The following is a 24,923-nucleotide window of genomic DNA, read 5'->3' as shown; positions in this document are numbered from 1 at the left end:
CCTTTCCTATCCCAATGTCATATCCCTTACGTTTGCTTCTAGTTTTATGGCTGATTCATTTATTAATTTTTTCCTTTTAAATCCAAGCGGAATTTACTGTGTTGTATAGGACGAAGTAGAAACTTTCTTTCTTGTTTCTTTGCTTCCTTAAAAGAATTTGGAGTTAAAAATATGATCGAGCCCTTGTTTATCGTGAATGATTCTTGCTCATTGCAGGTAAGCTCCCCAAGCCCTCTAGCTGACCAGGTGGTGAGTTCAAGGTCCTAATCCAACAGCACAAGGGAATTCACACCAGCCCTGAGCCTCGAAGATGGTGTCACAGTCTGCGGGCCGGCAGGACTCTCCTGTGGACCCCTGGGAAGGAATCAGCAATGACCCTGGCGACATTGATGGTTCGCCCAGCCTCCTGGACACGGACCACCTCTCTTGCACATCAAACATCAGGTTTACGAGGCACAGAGCTGCCTGGATTAACCCCCAGTGTGTGCAGCAACAGCTGCAGGACTCGCCCCCCCAGGTGCCAGCAGTGGGGAACAAAGAGAGCCGTGTTGCCTGGGACGCTGCCTCTCCCTTGGGCCCTTCACCGTTATCTCTTGGGGACTCCGTGGCGGAGACATCATTGTCGAAGGGCACTGTGGACTCCATGGGCAGCTCCTCTGCCCGGGGCTCAGCTGAAAAAGGCGGTGACTTCTCTCTTACTTCAAAGGAAGAACGGGCAGTGCTCCCAGGACGCTGTCCTTGGACGCCTCTGTTCACAAGCTCCAAGACTGACTTGGCTGCCTCCCCGTGTCGTGAGGCTGACGATACTTTTTTCAAGCCTTCCCAGCTGACAGCTTCCACTGATGCAGGTAACTCTGGGGGGGACTGCCCTCCTTCCTGTCTGTTCTCACACCAGCTCTGCCCGGGGCCGAGGCCAGGTGTTCCTCACGAGGGAAAAGCTCCTGGCTTTCCACTTTGCCCACGATCCAGGGCATGGGCTCAGTTCATGCTGTCTTTGGCCCAGCACCATGGGTCACGATGGGTGGAGTCAAGGATACCCCTTCTCCTTAGACTGCAGGGAAATGTCATCTTAGCTCAACTTAGTTGATAATCAGTGTCACCTGCCATCTTGGAGCAGGTATGTGCCCTGCAGGAGAGCGCCAGAAGTGCTCTGCATTCAGTGTGGTGATGGAAGGTGGTCCAGACAGAGTGGGCTCCGGTTCACACCAGTGCTGAGGTAGGAGAGGAACTCGCCTCCCCTGTTAGATTTACCTGGACAGGGTGTGGCTAGAAAAAAAGTAAGACTTAAACGCAGTAACCACAATTCCTCCAAACTGGAGAAAACCTCTTCCTGTTAAAACCAGGGCTATGAGGTGACACACGTATTCCTAAAATACTGAAATTCCTAAAATGAGATAATCCATTCCAAACGCCACTCAAGAGTCAATAAATTAGCAATTCTTGTTAAAATGTGTGGCATGCTTAGTTTATTTTAAATATTCATTATGCTATATTCACACTTTTTTTTTTTGTGGTACGCGGGCCTCTCACTGCTGTGGCCTCTCCCGTTGCGGAGCACAGGCTCCGGACGCGCAGGCTCAGCGGCCATGGCTCACGGGCCCAGCCGCTCCATGGCATGTGGGATCCTCCCGGACCGGGGCATGAACCCGTGTCCCCTGCATTGGCAGGCGGACTCTCAACCACTGCGCCACCAGGGAAGCCCTATATTCACACTTTGCATTAACGTGTATTTCTGTTGGAATCCTAGTTCAAAAAGTCAATGAAGTTTTTTCTTTCAAAACAGTTTTAAAAGCTGCCTGCCTTTGTGTGTGTGTGTGTGTGTGTGTGTGTATTTATTTCTCACTAGCAGGAACCAATCCTCCCCCTTTCCTAAAATACGGGGTTTATTTGTTCTATTGAAACTTTTGAAAAGTCAAAGATGGTGACAATCTTTAACATATTATTAATACTTTAAGAAGAGCAGATTTTGGACAGGGGTTCAGTGGGCTAACTTTGAGTTAAGAACCAAATTTGAGCAAAATGGCATAGTCTGATCATAGGCCTTTTTTCTCTTTTCGCTCACCTGGCCGGATAGCTCTCAGGAAAAGAGTGACCTGTAAATCCACTGGTTGAAAAGTGAGAAATTAGTTTCCTGCTAGGTTGTCTCAGGGGAGAGTGAGGAAAAAACAGAGAAAATTGAAAGGCCTCTCTCCCGCAGGCCACCACCACGACAACTTATGAAGTGACGGAAGATGACCTGTCGGGCCTAGTGTACCCCTGCCCAAAATCATTTTTTGTATTCCACTACAGGAAGGGGTTCTGCAATTTCAAGTTATCCTTTCTCCAAGAAAGAAAACAGGCACCCCAGCCGCTTTGTCCAGAAACAGTGTTTCCCAGCAATCTAAGTACCTTTAAAAACCACTCTGTCTTTTGAGAGTATCTCTTAAACTTGGTAAGGGGATTCATTCCATGGGCTTAAGAAAAAGAAGTCCCGAGTGAGACGGTTCTTTCTTTCTTTGATGTGGGGAGTGCAGGCATTTGCCACAAGGCCTGGGATTTTCCTGGATCTGCTGCCTCTCAAAAATGAAAGCAGCAGGGTTTTCCTTTTTTAGATTATTTGGGAGGGAAAGACACCTGAGCCTGTCAGCATTTCCTGGGGCTGTAAGAAACAATTCCTTTTGTCTGCATAGGATCTACACGTTTACAAAGTGGTTTCACATTCCTTATCTCCTTCCGTTTCCTAATAGTAAGTATCCCAATAATAATAATTATCCCAATTCCAGGGATGAGGAAATTTTACTGCAGAGGCATAGCTGGTGAACGGGGGTGGGCCTGGAACCGGAATCCACTGTCTGATTTTTCTCTGCGCTTTTTCCTCTATCCTCAGGGTCCCCAAACTATGACCTGTAGCCAAACCCCGCCAGACTCCTGATTTTACAAATACAGTTGTGTTTGTTTTGTCTGTAGCTGTTTTCTCAGGACAGTGGCAGAACTGAGTAGTAATTGCAGCGAATGCTGTGTGGCCCTCAGATCCTACAATATTTACTACCTAGTCCTTTTCAGAAAAAGGTTGCCCACCCCAGATGGCTTCTGAAGCTAAGAGGTCCAGAGTTTTCCATGCAACAGTGGAGTTCTTGAAGACGAGGCAGAGGGCTTGGAGGGATTCTGCTTGTCTCTCTGTTTGCCACCTCGAGAGCTGTAAAGCCTTCAAAACATCTGTAGCATTTTGTTCTGATTCACCAGGTTGGGACAACAGCGCTTATGGCTCTCACAGAAATGTTTTGCCTTGCAAGCTACAATAAGATGTCACACGACAGGCCTCATTTTTGTCTTGGTGGTGTTCATTGCCAGTAATGGAGTGGCTTCATAAGGACGCAGAATGGATGAGTCAGCCGAATATATCCTCTGCAGCTTCTTCTTGTTTTTGACTGGAGGAAGAACATTTTAGAGAAGCAGTGCTGACCTTTTTCAGATAGATTTTGTTTCTGTAAACAGGAAGTTTTAGGTCAAATGCAGTGAGTTGGAGGAATGATCCCACAATTCTTAAGGCCCTGCTTCTAGACTGCTCCTTCTCACCCTCCATCTCCTGTAGGTAGATTCCATGATCCTCTTCTCTTTCTACCCTCTTTCCTCATTGGTCTCCTCCATTCCCATGGCTCTCTGGGAATCCTTCTCTGAGGATTCCTCCCAAGTTACTCCAGAAGCTTCTTGCAGAAATGATGACCCTCTGCCATCTGCAAGGTCTACCATCAGAAGGGTCTTTCTTCTTCTGTCGTCCTAATTTATTCTAGAAGTGTGCTGATTTTTATTTTTTATATTTATTTATTTTATTTTTGGTTTTATTTATTTACTTATTTGGCTGCATCGGGTCTTAGTTGCGGCATGCAGGATCTTTCCTTGCGGTACACATGCTCTTTGTTGCAGCGCGAGGGCTTCTCTCTAGTCGTGGCGTGTGGGTTTTCTCTCTCTAGTGGTGGCGCATGGCGCACAGGCTCCAGAGCGTGTGGGCCCCGTAGTTTGCGGCACGCGGGCTCTCTCGTTGAAGCGCGCGAGCTCAGTAGTTGTGGTGCTCGGGCTTAGTTGCCCCGCGGCATATGGGATCTTAGTTCCCTGACCAGGGATCGAACCTGCGTCCCCTGCGTTGCAAGGCAGATTCTTTACCATTGGACCACCAGGGAAGACCCTGTGCTGATTTTTAAAACAGCATTTAAAAGCCACTCCCTAGAATTGTTCTTAGATCACCTTTGAACTTCTTTTTCTCTATTTTTAATAACTTGCTGTATTGGCAGGTGCTATTCAAGTCGGTGGAAGAACCGTTTCTTCAAATTCCTTCTCACCAGAGGCATTCGTGCTCCCTGTGGATGTAGAAAAGGTGAACACAGCTTCTTTTTTCTTTTTAAAACCACCGAGAGTGTTAATCCCTTAGAACGTGCTGTTCTGATTTCAGTCTGGAAGCTTCACTGGATGAGACATGGCAAATAAGTTTCATTTCAGCATTTGAGTGGTAGTGTGTGCACTCAGCTGGGAAGTTTTCCACGATTGATGAATGATGTCTCCCACTGAGGCACCACCAGTCTAGGGTTTCATATCACAAGAAATTCAACTTGGGTCATCTTTTGGTTGCAGTGGGCTAAATCTTCTGTCTCTGGAAGATATGGGCTGTACTTGATGTAATGACCTATGATAACGCAGTTAAATAAACATTTATATGTCTATGCATTAACTCCACTTAAATACAACTTCTTGATTTGTCAATCTAATACCCCCTCAGTGGAAAAAAGAGTTGATTATGCTTGTGAGAATTTTAACTGATCATCTTTTCTCCTGCAGGAAAATGCCCACTTTTACATCGCAGATATGATTATCTCAGTCATGGAGAATACGAAGTGTAGCATTCTGAGTCAACAGCACACAGAGACCTGGAGTACAGGAGAGGCCGGCGGGTCGCTCGGGCATGAGCCGGCAGACTTGGAAGGGATGTTTTATAACCACATAAAGCAGGAATCCGGCTCTTCCACTTCGTCCGACAGTGGCTCTGAAGGCAAGTGGGGCAACTACGAGAACGCTTCCAGCTGTATTTGCCACGTGCATCCCCTCTGTCTGAAGCTTCTGGAGTAACCTGTGCAATGCCCACCATTTCTGCCGCTTGGCTTGGGATTGGTCACTGTGCTCCATTCAGTTATGAAATCGATGTGCTTTTTTCTTGGGTGCCATCCTGCTTTCCCTCTTCCTCTGTCCTGTCACTCAGCATCCCTCTGCTTACACAGGCTTCCTTCCCACCCCCCCCACCCCCCCATAGACCTCTTTCATTCATCCCAATATCAAGGAGCCCATGATGCGCTGGGTGCTGGGAATCTGCAGGCAACAGGATGTGCTCCTTTCCCCAGGGAGCTGTCACGCCGGAGCAGAGGCTGAGAAAGGGATGCGTGATCACTGGGCTAACAGAAGCAAGGGCCCAGCGTGGCGAGTCACGGGCTCAGGGCATCTCTCTTTATTCTGGGATCCAGGGAGCCTTCCTGGACCGGAGGGGACCTAAGCTGAGAACTGAAGTTAGGACTTAACCATTTTCTTCCCATTTCCTAAGTCTGAGTCCTGCTTCAGTCCTAGATTCTTTCTCTGTATTTACTTCCTGGGAGATTCCATCCACTGCAATGCTTTTCCATTATTCCTTCTCCCTTGATCTCTCCCCAGTTTCTTCCCAGCCTTTCACCTCTCTTCTAAGGGCTTGCTTCACAAGTCTGGGAGCTGTTGAACGCGTTTACCTGGTGGGCAGGTAACTAACTTAACTTGTCTAAGATAGTCATCTGTCACTCCCTTACAACCCCCCTCCTTTCAAAAAAAAATGAAAACTAAAGCCTCCTTTTCGCTGGGACTGCCTTTACTTAGCATCTTAATCAGGAACCTTCCAGTGACGAGGGAGGCACCAGCTCCGTGTGTAGCACAATGCAGGTGCACGATCAATAGATGTCGAATAGACTACCTCGCTCAAATTTACAGGGATTTTTTAATAAAAAGTTTACAAAGCATCCTCATCGAACCCAGTGGTGGCCAGTACAGAACTGACCAGTAGAGAGGCAGCTCTGGCATCTGTCTTTTCTGGGGTTTTGTGGCTTCTCATTACTTCTCTTCGTGCAGTTGTTTCCTTCTCCTTTTCCTGCGGCTAGACTTCTACCCTCCCCCTAGCATCTGGTTTCAGCTCGGCAGTCCCCCTGATGGCTCAGTCAGGGTCTCACAGCTCAACCTAGCCTTTCAGGACCCCAAGTCCACATTCCCAGGGAACAGCACCTGGCTGGGCCTGCTTTGACGGGGTGTCCACAACTGGTCAGCCAGCGGTGGCCAGGGGAGCCGGGGAATGTGCTATGGACCATGGTCCCCCTTGAGGCCACCCGTGGGGAGAAAAGAAGGGATTCGTATTCCTGTGCACGGGGCTCTACCTGTGCCTCTTCTTCCTCATGCCCATGCTCCGTCCTGTTTCTACAAGGGGAAAAAAATCAGTCCTGACTTAACAGTAATACAACATCCTGCCACCTCTGCCCCAGTCCCACCTTTCACCTGGACCATCACAGCAGCCTCTGGCCAGTCATTCTGTAACAGCTGCATCTAGGTCCTCCGTGTACGTTTGCTGTCTTTGATTTTCTCTCTTTACTTTCAGCCTCTTTCCCCTCGTTGATTCTACACACATCTGTTCTCCTAGAACACAGCTTCTAATCCTCTAAAATGGCCTGCTGAGTTTGTTCCACACTTTACCCTGGGATTTCAGCCTTTGGTGTCCACCTGCTCCCTGCCTCTCCAACAGGCATCTCCCGCCATTTGCTTCCCTGTGCTGTACCGTGGGCTCCGGTTTTACTAGCCTGTTCTACTCGCTGGCAGACATTTTTCATAAGCCCCTGCCTCCCTCCCTTTGCTTCCCTGGGCTCCCCTGGATTGCCGGTTCCCCAGGAACAGCACACTAGTTCCTTCCTCCTTCCCATTCTTCAAAAGCAATCTCCCGCTACGAGCTCTGTGGCATGCTCCCTGATTTGTGTCACAGGGCAGAGGACCATTCATGGGAAATGAATCACAAGCTGTGCTCCAGGATGCTCTGTGATTATCTATGTGCATGGCTCCCCCGACCTCTGAACTTCTGAAGGCCCACGACATACACCTTGCTTTCTTGTGGTTAAGTGTGTCGGTGTCTCAGCCCCCTCATGAGGTCTTAAGCTCTTTGAGAGATTAGAATTTGTCTTACTTATATTTGCATTCAATATATGCCTGGCCTGAAATATTTTATAAATATTTGTTGAATGGTTGACTGGAAGCTCATGCTTAGCTGAAATTTTGTTTTTGTTTTTGTTTTTCCGGTGCGCGGGCCTCTCACTGTTGTGGCCTCTCCCATTGCGGAGCACAGGCTCCGGACGCGCAGGCTCAGCGGCCATGGCCCACGGGCCCAGCCGCTCCGCGGCATGTGGGATCTTCCCAGACCGGGGCACGAACCCGTGTCCCCTGCATCGGCAGGCAGACTCTCAACCACTGCGCCACCAGGGAAGCCCTTAGCTGAAATTTTTTAAAAATGTGAAATGAAATTTTAAAATATTTCTACCACACAGATAAAAATATTTATCTTTTATCACTCTTGTGACATTTATGGTCATAGAGTTTACTCCATGAGGTAAGGCAAGCGTTCAACAAATTGCAGGTTGATCAAGAGAGTATTAAAAACAAAAAACGAAAAACTAGACAGTATCAGCATGCACCTCACATAGGGGGAGTGATGCTTCCTGGAACTTTATCAGTTAAGTCTATTTTTGTGCCTGTACTAGGTTGCTATGTAAATTGTATGTTACTGCTGACCATGATCGAAAGAGTGTGAGAAACACAGAGGTGGGTGAAATTGTCCCCATTTAACCCATGAGGAAAGCAAGCTGAGAAGTTGATTGTCTCCCAGCTAGAACGGTTTTTCAATGATCACATTTTTCAGTGAGGGTGTTTCTTGAGGTAATAGCATGATTTGCAAAACCATTTCCCAATTCTTTGGCATTTAGGTAGCTTTCAATATTTTAACACTTTAAAAGGACTGCAGATAGCTCCTTGGTGATCAAAACCTTCCTCTTTCACTTTTTTTCTCTGTTTAATGACATTCTTGGGATAATTCCCCAAACTGGTATTAGGGATAGAAAAGCATAAACGTGTTTGTATTCGTTTCCTGGGACTCCTGTAGCCAAATATGACAAACTGGGTGATGTAAGACAACAGAAATTTAGCCTCTCACAGTCGTGGAGGCCAGAGGTCAGCCATGAAGCTGTTGGAAAGGTTGGTTCCTTCCAGAGGCTCTGGGCCACGCCTGTCTCCTGGCTTCTGTCAGTTGCTGGGGATCCTTGATGTTCCTTGGTGTGAGGACACATCCCTCCAGTCTCTGCCTCCATCTTCACAGGATGTTCTTTCTCCGAATATCTGTGTCTGTGTCCACATCTCCCTCTTTTTATGACACCAGTCGTATTGGATCTAGGGCTTGCCCTGATCCAGTACGACCTCAGCTTAACTTGATTACAATGCAATGACCCTATTTCCAAATCAGGTCACATTCACAGGTTCTGGGTAGACATGATTTTGGGGGACATGTTCAACCCAGTACAATGTTTGTCACCTATACTTTTTGCCTCACTGTGAAAAAAGTGCTTTTCCCCCCTTTCATTTTGTAAAACTTTGTATTATGGACATTTTCAAACTTACATAAAAGTAGGCAGAATACTCCTGTGGACCCCAATAGACTCAGCAGTCTGTTTCACTTAATCATGTAAATATAAGAACAACACAAAAAGAGCTCCCTGTACTTTTTAATTCTTACAGCTGAATTTTAAAATTAAAAAAAAATCAACTAGCCCTTTCATTCCCCAATTTCGATTTAGCTGAGTGTTGCAGGTTGGGCAGTCCTTTTTCTTCTTGTTGGTGAAATCTCCTTCCTTTCTTCTTCTAGGTTGTGCTGTGTTACAGGTCAGCCCAGTGGTTGAAACACCTACTTACTGTGATGTGATGAAGGATGACTGCAAATGTGACTTGGATGAATTCGTTATCGTAGGTAAGATTCGGAAACTCATGATCTGTGACTAGGTACCCTCCTCCCCACATACGTACTGGCCCTCTTCACACACAGTACCACCTTACGTGGCATTCAGAGAAGCTCCTCCCAAGATCAGACAATGTCCCTGATATAAAAAATAAGATGTCTCGATATTAATCTCTCATCTCATTTGTAGATTTGAATGCAAAAGCAGGTGCTCGTTATGGTCCGATATCTGTTTGGCGCCTCAGTTATATTTTGATGAAATTTCAGATGGGCATATTTTGAAATCCCATCTTTGGTCATTAGCTGTAGTCTCATAGTAGAAACACAAAAGAATGTGAAGTATGGAGATGCTGAATAATCGGTCCCTTCTCAGATGCAGGCAGCTCTTTCTGTGTTCTCATAACTTGACTACGATGAGGTGAAACAGATTAAAAGACCTCACTACCCTTTCTTTGATTTTCCCACAGAACTTGGAGATTTCAGCAATACCACAGAGACCTATGGATGTTCCTGCAGCTCCTCTAAGAGGTATCATCTGCACGCAGACCCCCGGGCCATCACCTCTGAGGCACTGTAGACCCCAGGCCTCTGACATCTTGGGCCCAATCCAGCCAGTTCCAATAACAAGGATTACTGCTTAGAAATGAAGCCATCACTACTAAAGTTCCTACAGTGTTTTTAGAGTGTTTCAAATACTTTTTTTTTTTAAGTGTTTGTTTTTTTTTTTTTTTTTTGCGGTACGCGGGCCTCTCACTGCTGTGGCCTCTCCCGTTGAGGAGCACAGGCTCCGGACGCGCAGGCTCAGCGGCCATGGCTCACGGGCCCAGCTGCTCCACGGCATGTGGGATCTTCCCGGACCGGGGCATGAACCCGTGTCCCCTGCATCGGCAGGCGGACTCCCAACCACTGCGCCACCAGGGAAGCCCCTTTCAAAGACTCTTGTACACATTCTCATTAATCCTCATGGGTGGGATGGGCGGGTTTTCTTAAACCCCATTTTATGGATGCAGAAACTGAGGTTCGGACGAGATGTGCCTCAGGACGCTGTGCTGTTAAAGAGCAGAGGTAGGGCTTGCGCTCAGGTCTTCTGACTCTACATCTGGTGCTCTTTTCACCACCCCTCCCCTTGGTACCCTCAAAAAACACAAGCTGCCCTGTTGAGCGTGGAGGCATTGAGTCGAGTAAGATAACCGTCGGCGGTCACGGTAAGATGCACGGTCTGTTGTATGACACCTCCTCTGGTTTTTGGAGAAGGAAGGAGAGTTGAAAACCTGAAGCACAAGACCGTAAAATATACGGTCGTGAATATAGTGTTCCATTTTTGCATCTCTTCCATTTTAGTGTCGTTTATGAGCCAAACTTCAATTCGGCTGAGCTAATAGCCAAAGAGTTATACCACCTCTTCAGGAAGTGCTGGATGTCAGAAGTTAATTATCAGCTGGCAGGCTCCCTGAACGCAGCTGGCTCCATAGTAAGTATCAACAGAAGTTGACCTTGAATCAAAGGTTCCTAAATTCTCATTTTGCCTGCTGTTCACATCAGATGTTTCTGTCTTTGTTGCTGGGTGCTGATGGATCTGATGTTTATTGAGCGCTTGTGATGCACCAGGGTCTGTGCTCAGCAATTCATGTTTTAATCCTCACAAGTCTCCTATTAGGTAGATGCTACTGTTATTTTAAAGTGTTAGTTCCAGACCCTCAGTGGGGCTGGTCAGTGGTAGAGCGGCGGGAGTCGAGCCCCAGGCTGCCTCGTTTGAAAGCCCAGGCTGGTTCCCTTCCACACTGCCCACCGAGCAGGCCACCCACCGCGGCAGAGGACTCTGTGGCAGAGGCTAAAGTCGGGGTGGGAGAAAAGCACTCTGGAAGTGCAGGGAAGGCAGTGTTCCATTTCATCAGGGGAACTTGGGAAGGCTGATAGGCGATCTCAGAATTCAAGGTAAGCGTCAGGCCAGGCAGAACTGTAGCAGGTAGGGGCACGTGAAGGGCACTCTTGGCAAAGGGCAGCTGGAGCAAAAGTGACAGGGAGGTGCGGGGTGTGTTTCCCTTTTTATTTTTTTGGCCACACCACAGGGCATGCGAGATCTTAGTTCCCCAGCCAGGGATCAAACCTGCGCCCCCTGCAGTGGAAGCTCAGAGTCTTAACCACTGGACCGCCAGGGAAGTCTGCATGGTGTGTTTCTTTTTTTTCTTAATATTTTTAAAAATTAATTAATTTAGTTATCTTTGGCTGCATTGGGTCTTTGTTTCTTCTGGCGGGCTTTTCTCTGGTTGCAGTGAGCGGGGGCTGCTCTTTGTTGCGGTGCGTGGGCTTCTCATTGCGGTGGCTTCTCTTGTTGCAGAGCACAGGCTCTAGGCGCGCGGGCTTCAGTAGTTGTGACACGTGGGCTCAGTAGTTGTGACTCGCGGGCTCTAGAGTGCAGGCTCAGTAGTTGTGGCGCACGGGCTTAGTTGCTCCGCGGCGTGTGGGACCTTCCCGGACCAGGCATTGAACCTGTGTCCCCCACATTGGCAGGCGGATTCTTAACTGCTGCTCCACCAGGGAAGTCCACATGGTGTGTTTCTTGAGCAGAGTGATTCGGCGTGGTTGGAAAACGTGTGTTTGTGTGTAGCTGGGTGTGTTTTGGGGACAGTTAATCTTAATCTTCCTTGGAAATTAAGCTCAAAAGTGACCAAACTATGGAGGGCATAGATGCTAAGTTCAGGAGTTTGGATTTTAGATGCTAAGAGGAAAGTATAATGGTTGGGAGAGGTGCCTCTGCACCTGTATAAGCCGGCAAGTGTCTGCAGAGAGCTGCTTCTGGAAAAGTCTGACTACAACAGGGGATTCTGATCCGCACCGTTTGTCAGCCTATTGACTAAGCAGGGTGAGGTCCTGCTGTGCAGGAAAGCATTCCAGGTCACACTGACCTACCTACAGCAATCTGAAGTCTGGAAACAAAAGAACTAACTGAAAATACCAAGCAAAGTGACCTCAGCTGCGTGATGTCTCAAGCAATTCTCCTGCAGAGGGTTTTAAGTACAGGGGGGGCTCTGCCCAGGTCCTTTAGTTCAGATGAAAGCAGTTTTCATTTCTCAAGGTAAATTTTAATGTTGCAAACACATTTGAATGTTCTTTTTTTTTTTTTTTTTTTTTTTTGCGGTACGCGGGCCTCTCACTGTTGTGGCCTCTCCCGTTGCGGAGCACAGGCTCCAGACGCGCAGGCCCAGCGGCCATGGCTCACGGGCCCAGCCGCTCCACGGCATGCAGGATCTTCCCAGACCGGGGCTCGAACCCGTGTCCCCTGCATCGGCAGGCGGACTCTCAACCACCGCGCCACCAGGGAAGCCCTGAATGTTCTTTTATTTCAGTTCCTGAAATATGCCTGTTGCTCCTAAATCCTCTTCTGGGTTATTTATGCAGGTTGTAAATGAAGAATGTGTCCAGAAAGACTTTGAATCCAGCACGGATGTAGTACAGGAAATTAAATTGAAGTCGAGGATCAGAGGGACTGGAGACTGGGCGCCCCCTAGGTTTCAAATCATATTTAATGTTCATCCACCACTCAAGTAAGTCTGGGTTGCTGCTTGGACCCTCCAGTCCAGTTAAAGCAAGTTGTGATGGGTCCCGCCTGACTCGTTCTGAAAATAGGTGAAGGCAAAAAATAATATACCAAGGGACAAAGAAAAATTTGTTTTAGGAAGAGGAAAGTTGGGCATATTTTTCTGAGCTAGCTTTCTTGGCACCCTGTTTATCATGGGCTTTTGGGTTCTGTAAGTTTTGACAACTTGAGAATTTAACTATGTGTCCTTAATTATGAACATTACGTAACAATTGAAAAGTAAATAGGCTCATATTAAGTGGCTAATAGTGAGCTTTAAAAATTACATACAGTAATTTTAAGACTAGCCCACTATTTTCCAGTGCAATGTGAAGTAAAAATCAATGAATTACTTTTTTTAAAGGAAAATTTAATCTTGAAAAGCGCACCTCTAGTTAAGAAACATAACAGAATGCAAATAAAAATATCTTTGTTCTCTATGAAGTAACGAAATCCTAAAAGACAAAAAAACTAAGATGGTGCAAAAAAAGGAAATAAATACATTGTATATAAATATATATAATAATTTAAAGTAGTGTTTATTGTGAGACTAGATGACATTGTAGACAAAGGGACATTGTAACGAAATACAGTTTTTTTCATTCCTCTTGGTTGGTATTTAATACAGTGTACAAACTGCAGTGTTATGAAGGGACTGGTAAGGGTCATTGCCTTCCCTGTGGAGGTGCCTTCTAGACTGACTTTATTTTTTTCTTTCAAGAGAATGCCAGGAAGTTCTCTGGGGCTGCTTGGGCAGAAGAGCCCCCTCTCCGAGCCTTGTTGAGGGGTCATTTCCCTTGGTGTGGGATGTCTTTCCTCTGGGATTTCCCTGGGTCCTCTCAAACGCACATGAGTAGGGTTCCACGTATTTTTACCGTGGCCACTTTTGCTGACCCTAATCTGTATTAAAAATTTACAACTTTCTCCATATTTCCAAATCCCATGTGGAACTGTGACGCTCACAGTTCAATAGCAAACACTTCAGTAGACTATCTTTCACCAAAAATGTTTGATAGCATTGTCTTATATTACCTCTTATTCATCTAAATGTCTTTGGGTCCATCTGTAAACTGCCCGAGTGCATCATCTCTTGGTGTCTCGTACCCCTGAACTTTCTCCTGTATATTACGTGCCTCTAGTTCTCCGTGGAGAGAGAATCCTGTGTATGCCCAGTGAGACGTCTCTAAGGACCCCTCGGTGGAATAGTTACTCGTGATACCGACTTCTGCTTTGGTGGTAGCAGAGGCTTTTAAAAGACCGAGAGATTTCAACTAGAAAACTCTACTGAATAATTCTATTTCTTTCCCAAATGAAAAATGATAAAATTAAGCCAAGAAAAGTACGATGATGTCAATTTCTCTTCCAATGAGTGAAAAATGCCCCCTTGGCCTTTTCTGAAATGTAACTCTTATCATTTTCTGCCCTCAGGAGGGATCTCATGGTAGCAGCCCAAAATTTTTTCTGTGCTGGCTGTGGAACTCCGATAGAACCTAGTAAGTATGGATAATGGGTTGCCTGCTTATTAGGTGATAACATTGTTTTCTTAAAACATAAGTATGGGTATATTTTTCTCTCAAATGCATACAAGCAATAATTACACAGCAACAAATCTTCTGTTCAACAATGGTTTGGTTCATAAGCATGTGAATGAAATTTACATAATTTCATATCCATACCCTTGCATTTTTAAATACTGTAAGTTAAAAAGCACCCCCAAATAACCAATTCTTATATTTCCTGTTTATCCCTCTATACATCAGAGTTGGGCGGTGCATTGTTTTTGTCAGAGATGCCTTTGATGAGAAGTTATAGGCGCTTCATGATGCTGCCCTCTCTTTCGTGAAGAGGCCACCGTGACCTACAAGGCTCTGTGACTGCCCATTACCCCTCAGACTCTTATCTCCTAGCTTTCTCCCCATCGGGCATTGAGCTCCAGCCACAGGGCCTCCCTGTTGGTCCTTGAAGGCGGCAGGCTCTCTCCTGACTCAGGGATTTGCATTTGTGCTTCTCTCTCCCTGGAATGCCCTCCCTACAGCATCCCCCTGACTGGTTCTCTTCCTTCCGTCCCATCTTCATTCACAGATCTTCCCTGGCTACCCTATCGAAACTGTCCACCTCACCACCCTCCTGGCCACAAACACACACGTACACACTTTATATTCCCCTTCCTTTCTAATTTTTATTCAACCACTTATCTCCCTAAAATATTCTTTCCTATTTTACTGATTTTTCTTATTATTGTCTGTCTCCGTCAGAAGACTCTAGTTCCATGAGGACAGATATGTGGTCTGTTTTATCCATTGCTTTATCTATTGCTCCTACAAGCGTACCTGGCACACAGTTGGGACTCAGAAGATATTTGTTGAATGACTGAATGACTTATGCAGGAGCTAGCCAGACTCCTCTAAGAGGGTTTCAGGGAGTGGCCCCAGGGCCTAGAAAATTAGGTTTCACCCCGTCAGAGAGGCGAGTTGCTCTCTTGAGACTGGGAATCACTTGTTTTGCTGTGAACGCATCCATAGGTCTAACCTGAGAAGGCTGGGGAAGGAGCTTTGTGGGAAAGGGTTCCTTTGATAGGCAATCTTGGAAGGAAAAAGACTTTGAGCATCTCCACCTCAAGAAATAAAAATAGAAAGCAGAAATCTATCCGAACTTCCTTCTGCCATGCTGAATGGTAATGCCTGCCATGCATCACAGTCGTAACTAATTTTCTCTGAATGACCCTCTTCCCCGCTAGTCTAGTGGGGACCATGTCTCCTTGGTTAACCACTGTATCCTGGTGCCTCAGTAAATATTGAATGCATGACTCAGAAAGTGTGAATGCGTGCCTATGATTCCACCAACTTTTAAAGTACTTCCCAGAGTTTGTTCACATGTGGGGACGTAGGCCTGCACCACTGATAACAGCATGGTCCTTCCCTCATGAAGCTTGCTGACAGGAAGTCATCAGCCAAGTAAATAACAGGGCGATGCCTGCGACAAAAGAGAAAGGCAAGTGTGCTGTGGGATTTACAGCCAGGGAACTTAATCTGGGCTCGGGGGGCTGGGAGTGAAAGGTTTCATAAGGAAGTGATTGTCCCCAAAGGAGAGAGAGAGGGAAGGGGAGGGGGAGGGGGAGAGAGAGAGTGTGTGTGTGTGTGTATGTACGGGTTGGGGGGGGGTCACCATATGTAAAGGGCCCAAGGCTACTGCAAAGAAGTCGTATATGACTGGAGAGTAGGAACAAGATCAGACAACATGCCGCAGAGGTAGGCAGAGCACAGACGGCAGGAGCGTTAGCAACCGTGGAAATCATTTTGGACTTTTCCCGCGAACTTCCTATAGTTCTTAGGATAATTTTAACTTTTCATTTTGAGATATTTTTAGACTTACAGAGGAGTTGCAAAAATAGTACAGGCACAACCCATATACCCTTCACCCACCCTTCACCTTATAATAATCATAGTATAATTATTAAAACTGATACATTAGCATTGATACAATCCTAGTAACTAACCTACAGTGTTTATTTGGGTTTCACTAATGACCGCTATCCATTCTGGGGTCCAATCCAGAATTCCACACTCAATTTGGTTGTCGTGTCTTCTTACTCTCCTCCAATCTCACACAAACTGAATCATTTGAAACGTAAGCAGCAGAAAGGATGGTATTTTACCCTTTAGCAGGTCCTAAAAATAAGGATGACGAACAGTTATCCCACCAAAGAAAATTAATAACGATTCTCTAATATTGTCTAATACTAGTCCAGATGCATTCGTGGTCCTCAAGATGATGTTTATAGCTAATTTGTCCACCAAGTTTCATACATTGCATTTCGTCATTATTTCTCTTTAGTCAGCTTTATTCTAGAACTGAACTGTCCAGTATGGTAGCCACTAGCCCCTGTGGCTACTGAAAATTAAAATTAATTAAAATTAAAAATCCAGTTCCTCAAGCACACGGGTCACATTTCAAGTGCCTAGCAGCCACCTCTGGCCAGTAGTGACTGTATCAGGACAGCACAGATCAAGAACGTTTCTGTCCTCACAGAAAGCTCTGTTGGACAGCGCTGTTCTAGAGCTTTTCCCTCTTATTTTTTTTCTATGACCCTGACTTTTCCTGAGATGAGGACAACTGTGGCTTAGAGCAGAGTTTCTCAACCTCAGTGCTGCTGACTTTGTTATGTGGGGGGGATGGGGTGGGAGAGGCTATGCTGTGCGTTGTTGTGAGGGGCATGGGGGAGACTACCCCGTGAGTTGTAGGAAGTTGGGCAGCATCCCTAGATGCCTCTAGCAGCTCCCCAGTGGTGACAACCAAAATTGTCTCTAGACATTTCCATATGTCCCTTAGGGGGAAAATCACCCCTGGTCGAGAACCGCTGGTTTAGCGTGCTCTGTTTTGTTCTGTTTTAATTCAAGGACTGAGGAAACCAAAAGAGATGGACGTAATTCGTTCTGTATTGATAGTATAATGCTTAGTATGCATTCAATGAAATTTGGTGAATGAGTGGCTGGATGTTGAAACGTTAGGATTTTAGATGTTAGAGAAAGATGCATTCTAACAGGAAAATGCACTGGCCCCTTCTGTCCTCCTCTGTCTTCACGTCTTGCTAAGTTCGATCAGAAAAATAGAGTTCAGGGGCCAGGATATGCCTGTGTTTTTCCCGTTTAATATAAAACGTGTTGAGGCCCTATCATACGCAAAATAATGCTCATTATTCTTCATATCAGAGATCCTAATCCAAGGTGGGAAATAGACACAGTACAGTAGACTTTTCAAAGTTTCAAATTTGAGAGCTCAGACATGAATCATTAAGCACTTACTAAGTTCTTCACAAATAATTTGTCAACCCTAGAGGAGTGTCATATGTTAATTTAGAGTTTGATAATAGCGTGTGTACATATGTACTTACTGTTGACCCTCATCACTGATGAATTCCGTATTTGCAAATTTGCCTACTCCCTAAAATTTACTTGTGACTCCAAAATCAGTGCTCACGGTGTTTGCACAGGCATTCACAGGTATGTGCAAAGCACCGAAAAATTTATCGCCAGAAATGTGAGTTGCCCGGTGCACTTGCTCTCAGCTGAAATTGAACAAGGCAGCTCTGCCTCCTTGTTTCAGCTCTCATGCTGTAAACAAGTCCTTTTCACAGTTTATTTAGTGCCATGTGTTTTTACATTTTTGCATTTTGGGGTGGTTTCAGCTGTTTAAAATGGCCCCCAAGCATAGTGCTGAAATGCTGTCCAGTGTTCCTAAGCACAGGAAGGCTGTGATGTGCCTTAAGGAGAAAATCAGCTTCCTTCATGAACGATAAACGTCAACCTCGGCTCATCTTAGACCCTAGGCTTGAGGGAGGAGCGCGTAGGAGGCTTAACTGAACTGCCATTTTCTTTCTTAAGCCGGGTGGTGGGCACCCAGGTATTGGTTGCATTAATTTCTATACTTATTGTTTGTCAATATGTTTTATTAACAATATCTCCAAAAGCAATGCATGTTCATTTTAGCAAATTAAAAAGTGCAAAGAGCAAAACTCCTTTCTTTCCCCCACCCTCTAGAAGTATTCAGTGATGGCTTTTTGGTGGGCACTTTTTTGGACCGTGTGTGGTTATTTTTAAAAACAAGATACAGATCACATAATACACACCTATACCTGCACGGCCACTGCCCACACTCTTCCCTGTATTTCATAGACCCCCGGGCATCTCACTGTTGAGTGTGCCACGCTTATCTAACCAGTTGCTTCTTAATGGATATTTAGATCGCCCCCCCCCCATCTATCATAAATGTGCTGTAATGAACGCTTTTCTCTCTTGCCACACGTGCCAGTTAGCATTTCTGTCTAACGCTGCAGAATTAAGATGACTGCCTCATGTTTAAGAATTGAACTGTATCACGGAAATGTCCTAAAAGGCAGCCTCTCCTGTCAGCCCTGTGGGTGAGTGCCCACCACGCTGCACCTCACCAGCTCTGGATCTCTTAAGTGTGTGACAGTCTGAGTCAAAGCCAAGTTTTCACTCATTTTATATGCATGTCTTTGTTACCGAGTGTCTTTTACATCTTTACTGGCTGTGTCTCCTCTTCCTATGTATTCCCAGCCCTTGTGCGTGTTTTTAGTTTTTTCCTCACCGATTTATTCAAGAACTCTTTGGGGTGCTACTTCCTAACAGTCTACGTAGAGTGCGTTATCATTTCCAAAGCATGTTTCATATGTGTGATATCACGGGATCCAGTTCTGAGTCGTTTTCGTGGCTTCAGGACCGTTAGCCCGAAGAGATTCGGGCTTATAAGAGTCTTCCTGCCAGTAAGGGGTTGAGGCTGGACTCCCACCAAATCCCCGGACCCTGAATCTCATATTCTTTTGACCACACGTCAGTTTAAAAGGCCCATCTTCCAAATCCCAGAGTGTTTCGGGAGGGTTCTATTTCCCGACATCTGTTACACGAAAGCAAAGCTCATGAACGGCCATGACTCGAGGCCTCCCGTGTCTGCTGGAGCTTCCCCAGCACGGCTTCAGCGTCGTGAAAACAGCGAGCGGAGTCTTGCCCTTGGGAGGGAATTGGAGGTGGGGACAGGCAAGGGTGGGTTTCCAGCATCAGGTGATCAGTGCTCATCCTTCCGTGTGTCCCGCAGAATTTGTGAAGCGGCTCCGGTACTGCGAATACCTGGGCAAGTATTTCTGTGACTGCTGCCACTCGTACGCGGAGTCGTGCATCCCGGCCCGTATCCTCAGGATGTGGGACTTCAGGAGGTACTACGTCAGCAATTTCTCCAAACGGCTGCTGGATAGCATATGGTACCAGCCCATCTTCAACTTGCTGCACGTGGGCCACGGCCTGTATACGAAGGCCAAGGAGCTGGACAGAGTGAGGGTGAGCAACTGCCTTTCCGGGGAAGGGAGTCCAGTGGCTGAAAGGGTCCTGTGGCAGCAGATGGACATCTCCCCCAGCTCAGGGCATCCAGACAGACCCTCAAAGGGGCGGATTTACCATCCAGCGGATGGAGTTTACGCTTCAGAGACCCTCGCCTGCTTGGGCACTTTCCGTGGTCCCAAACCAAATTTCACATTTATGCGTAGTTTTCATTTATACCTAGCTTTTGAATTTTATTCTCTTTTGAATAAAAATTGTATGTGTTTAAGGGGTACAACATGACGATTTGGTATACGAATACGTGGTGAAATGATTGCTAGTCAAGCTAATGAACGTATCCATCCCCCCACACAGTTACCTGTTGGGTGTGTGTGGTAAGAACACCTGAAATTTACTCTCAGCAGATTTCCAGTATTTAATATAGTCTCGTGAACTGTAGTCATCGTGCTATACATGAGGTCTCTAGACTTTTCCTATGCAACTGAAACTCTGTACCCTGGACCAGCATCTCCCCATTTCCCTTACTTCTTTCTCCCTAGGAACCACCCTTCTAGTCTCTGCTTTTATATACCTGACTTTTTTAGATTCCGCATATAAGTGAGATCATGCAGTTTTCGTCTTTCTGTGTCTGGTTTATCTCACTTAGCATAATGTCCTCCAGGTTCATCCATGGTGTCTCAAACGCAGGACCTCCTCCTTTTGTATATAGTTTGGTGTTTTTCTTAAAGAAGGCCCCCAACATTGTATAAGCTTCAGGTTCCCCGAGACCTGGGTCCCTCCTGGACCCTCTGTAGATCTCTGGACTCAGTAATGAACCCCTGCTATAAAGACTGTGTATTTCAAAAGCTTATTTTCTAGAGTTGTAGCATTTCAAGGTTAGAAATAACATTTAATTTTGACTTGTGCCTTTCCAGTGTTTTTTTTTTTAACATCTTTAATGGAGTAGAATTGCTTTACAATGGTGTGTTAGTTTCTGCTGTATCACAAAGTGAATCAGCTACACGTATACATATACCCTCCAGTGTTATTTTATCACACTTACTTTTCCCCCTGTTTGGTTCCTCACATCAGGAAGTCCAGGAGCAGCTATTTCACATCAGGAAGCTGTTGAAGACCTGCAGGTTTGCTGAAAGGTGCTACTGCTGGCTGGGTGGGCGGGTGGGCCTGCGAATGGGAGGTCTGATAACCCCACGCACTTGCTGATCCTTTGTGCCTCCAGGCCCAGCTCCTCCAGTACATAGCAGTCACCTTGTGACTCTCCTTGGGGATGCGGACCCCCTCTTGAGTGTTGCTAAGCCTTCTAACTCACTAGCAGGGAATTTAAAATGTTAAGAAGAATGGACCAGTATAAGGATGAAACAGCTCTAGCCAGTGGGCTATTATTATCATTATTTTAAATTGCGATAAAATACACATAACATAAAATTTACCATCCTAACCCTTTGTAAGTGTCCAGTTAAGGGGTTAAGTTCACATTGCTGGCCAACCATCACCACAGAACTCTTTTCATCTTGTAAAATGGAAGCTCTGTACCCATTCAACACCATCTCCCCAGCCTCCATTCCCCCAGCCCATGGGAACCACCCTTCTCTTTTCTGCCTCTATGATTTTGACTATTCCAAGTACCTCATATGAGTGGAATCAAACAGTATTTGTCATTTTGTGACTGGCTTATTTCATGTGGTATCATGTCTTTAAGCTTCACCCCACGCTGTGGCCTGTGTCAGGATGTCCTTCCTTTGTAAGGCTGAATGACACTGCACTGTATGTATATTCCACCTGTTGTGGACCCATCCACCCTTCTTGGGTTGCTTTCTTTTGCTTATTGTGACTAGTGTTGCTATGCTGATAGAGAGGCATGTCAACTTTTATTGGCTGTGTAATAGTCTGTACTATGATGTGGTATTAAGTATTGTCCTATTACTGAACACCTCATACATTTTAAATATCTTTTGTTATTAAAAAAAAAAAGCACTAAGCTTTAGCTGAATCTCTGACCACATCCATAGGTATAGCCTGAGGATGAACTTCTGAAGGCCATGTCCATAAAGGCACAGGCATGAATTTAGCAGAGATTTTTGCAGTACGCGGGCGTCTCACTGTTGTGGCCTCTCCCGTTGCGGAGCACAGGCTCCGGACACGCAGGCTCAGCGGCCATGGCTCACGGGCCCAGCTGCTCCGCGGCATGTGGGATCTTCCTGGACCGGGGCACGAACCCGCGTCCCCTGCATCGGCAGGCGGATTCTCAACCACTGCGCCACCAGGGAAGCACTGGATGCCTGAATCTTAATCTCAGTGCTGGACCAGTGGTTTGGGAGTCATAGTAACTCTCCTGAGGCATCACTCAGTGATGCTGATGGACATGAAATTTAGTGGAAATGAATCAAGTGGTAATTTTTATCTCAGTACACGTTTTCAGGACTGGAAAAACAAATTTTCAGTTTTCTTTTGCTCAACGTGCACATGGGCAGGCTGCCAGAGACACTTTTCTTGTTCAGCTTTTTGAAATTCGGTGTTTATGGAATTTTAACTTCCTGGCTTCCAAGCAGATTGGCAAAATGTAAAGTGGAGAGTAAAGTTAACTTGTTCCTGGGGCTATTTTTTTAAAAGTTGAATCCAAAATATTCAGTGTGAGTGCCAGGAAAAAGCGCCCCCCTGTTTCTGCCCTTGCCTGTGTCAGGTGGGTTTGATTTCCCCTTGGTTTCCTTTCCGGCAGCACATTAAAGGAGTTTGAACAGGTGCCAGGACACTTGACTGATAAGCTTAACCTGTTCTCCCTGGAGGACCTGGTCCGGGTCAAGAAAGGGCTGCTGGCGCCCTTGCTCAAGGACATTCTGAAAGTTTCCCTCGCGCACGTGGCCAGCTGTGAGGTGAGGTTTGTCTGCCCTGGTGGGTGCATCCCTGAACTGTCCCTTCTGTGGCCAGGCCTGGGCAGGTTGTTCTGCACTTGCCTCGTTTAACCCTCACAAACTCTGAGGAAAGTACCAGCAACACTATTTGCAGATGAGAAAAAATGAGGTTCAGAGCTGTTAAGTACCAGACCAAGAGCATCCTACTGGGATGCAAGCCTGGGCCAAGCGACTTGTCGTCTGGACGCCCAGCGCTGTGTGGGGCCTCCCTTGACTCCCATCTGCCCTGATGTGCCAAATGCAGCTGTGTAGACTCAGGATCCAGTGGATCAGGACCTCTGTGTCTTCAGAGCCTGACAAGTTGCAGGGGAGCTATCAGAAACAAAGTGAGATCCTTTAAGGACACCTATTTAAAATCATGATCTTTCTCTGGTGCCTCAAACTGCCCTGATGTGCAATTTCTCCAGACAAAACAAATGCACATTTATTGTTCTGATTCTTCCATTGTGGCAGGATATAGCATCCCGTTCCTTCTAGAGGCTAGAATCATAGACATTTCAACATTGGTGTTTACAGAACTCTGTATGTCATTAGAACTCTTGTATAGTGAGAGCAGTTTACAGTCTTGGCTTATAGCATACCAAACTGAAATCTTTACATCATCTGCCGTAGACAAGCTTTTTAATTGTTACGTATATCCACGACATTCAGTGGCCTTGTGCAAATATGATATGTTGCTTAGGCATATCTTTTGTCCTATGCAGAATGTTTCATTGGACTTCTATGAAAATTGCAATTCACGAATTTATATAAACGTTTTAAATGCAGAAACTTGTTACTTCCACAGTCAATCTGGGGGGATGCTAGAATAAAAGATTTCAATACCTGGGGAAAAAACTGGTGTTTATGAAGTTCTGTGAAAGTGGTAACTCAGCTTCTGCGTCAGGAGAAACATTACCAACGAGGACTCTCACTTTTTGACTCCTATTCTTACAGCTGTGTCAAGGAAAGGGTTTCATTTGTGAATTTTGCCGGAGTACAGCTGTCATCTTCCCATTTCAGACTGCAACGTGTAGAAGATGTTCAGGTATCATAATGCGATAATACCTTAAGCTTTATAGTGGCTTAATAACTTAAGCGCAACGTTAAGTTTGATGACTTAAGCACAAAATTAACCTTAGCTTAAAAACAGCTTAATAACTAAAGCACTGTGTTATTTCTTTAAAGTATAACAATGCTGGTGTGTGCTATGTTGAATTGGAGCCAATAAAGGTTTGGGTGCACAGTGGGGAGAATTTGAGTGGGGCAGAACTAAAGGATGATGTCTTATGGAACAGGGTTTGGCGAGAGGAGGTGGTCCCTGTTTGGCCTGTCCCCCAATTCTTCTACATCAGGGCAAGTTACAGCTGCCCCTGTTTTTTTTTTTTTTTTGCGGTACGCGGGCCTCTCACTGTTGCGGCCTCTCCCGTTGCGGAGCACAGGCTCCGGACGCGCAGGCTTAGCAGCCATGGCTCACGGGCCCAGCCGCTCCGCGGCATGTGGGATCTTCCCAGACCGGGGCACGAACCCGTGTCCCCTGCATCGGCAGGCGGACTCTCAACCACTGCGCCACCAGGGAAGCCCCAGCTGCCCCCCTGTTTTGTAATTGAATCACAGCCAATCCCAAGTTCACTAGGGCACTTCTCAGGTTCAACACCTGCGAGAGTATGAAGGCAGCAGGGTTGGGCAGAGGGAGAAGTTGAACTGTGGTGGGGTTGCCATGAAGACTCAGTGCATCTCAGGGGAGCTGGGATGGTTTTGCGGCATTTTGCCAAACTGGAGACAAGAGAGCCAGCCAGGCCTTTAAACATCATATTGACCAGTCACTAGATGCGGGCTGGGGCCAGTGAGGGGGCATGACCTTGATCAAGCCATTTCCCGAGAAGGGATGCTTCCTCTTGAGCCATCAGCCATTGGTGTGGTGATGCACTCTTAGCACCCTGGGGGGCGGTCTTTGGACAGATCTGGGAGGCGCTGCAGCCTCCACGACATCAAGCTCTCTGAGCCTCATGTTCTACTGGCCCTCATGACCTACTGGGGACTTTACAGTCCCTCTGAGTTTCAACCTGCCTGACTTCTCTTTGGAAGACTCTGGTTTCTGGGTTCAGATCCCCTCTCTCCCTGGGATGGGATGAGCGTCTGTACATATTTGAGAAAACCAGCTACCTGTCAGCTGACGGCTGTCCTCCTTGCTTGCAGCGTGCAGGGCTTGCTTTCACAAGCAGTGCTTCCAGGCCTCCGAGTGCCCCCGGTGTGCGAGGATCGCAGCGAGGAGAAGACTTTTGGAAAGTTTGCCCTCTGTGGCGACGTCATGCCCTTGACTGTCGTGAGAAAGACTGTGAAACACTTGTTATGATCACGTCTCCTATTGATAAGATTGTTTTATTATTATAATTTTTTTTTTTTTTTTTTTTTTTTTGCGGTTCTCTCACCGCTGTGGCTTCTCCCGTTGCGGAGCACAGGCTCCGGACGCGCAGGCTCAGCGGCCATGGCTCACGGGCCCAGCCGCTCCGCGGCACGTGGGATCTTCCCGGACCGGGGCACGAACCCGCGTCCCCTGCATCGGCACGCGGACTCTCAACCAC

The 24,923-nt window shown here is 46.4% G+C and overlaps 1 protein-coding gene across 1 annotated transcript; it reads left to right on the top strand.

Annotated features, from left to right (window-relative positions):
* Positions 1–290: 290 nt before the first annotated feature.
* RUBCNL (rubicon like autophagy enhancer) lies at positions 291–24,923 on the top strand. The gene is made up of 13 exons (XM_082675431.1): positions 291–848; positions 4,269–4,351; positions 4,810–5,020; positions 8,933–9,034; positions 9,490–9,550; positions 10,364–10,493; positions 12,422–12,567; positions 14,028–14,092; positions 19,212–19,450; positions 20,522–20,583; positions 22,167–22,320; positions 23,296–23,386; positions 24,538–24,923. The coding sequence occupies exons 1-13, from the start codon at positions 311–313 to the stop codon at positions 24,657–24,659; spliced, it is 2,004 nt and encodes a 667-aa protein (XP_082531557.1). The 5' UTR covers positions 291–310; the 3' UTR covers positions 24,660–24,923.

Source organism: Grampus griseus (assembly GCF_964374135.1).
Source record: "Grampus griseus genome assembly, chromosome: 18".
Lineage (NCBI taxonomy): Eukaryota > Metazoa > Chordata > Mammalia > Artiodactyla > Delphinidae > Grampus > Grampus griseus.
This window is presented reverse-complemented; position numbering and strand designations above follow the sequence as displayed.

What these genes read in the sequence shown, in the direction of transcription:
- RUBCNL (XM_082675431.1), top strand. Translation starts at nt 311, where the DNA reads ATGGTGTCACAGTCTGCGGGCCGGCAGGACTCTCCTGTGGACCCCTGG. An exon ending in GGATGAATTCGTTATCGTAG is followed by an intron (nt 9,035 to 9,489) that starts GTAAGATTCGGA and finishes ATTTTCCCACAG; the next exon opens with AACTTGGAGATTTCAGCAAT. An exon ending in CGCACGTGGCCAGCTGTGAG is followed by an intron (nt 22,321 to 23,295) that starts GTGAGGTTTGTC and finishes CTATTCTTACAG; the next exon opens with CTGTGTCAAGGAAAGGGTTT.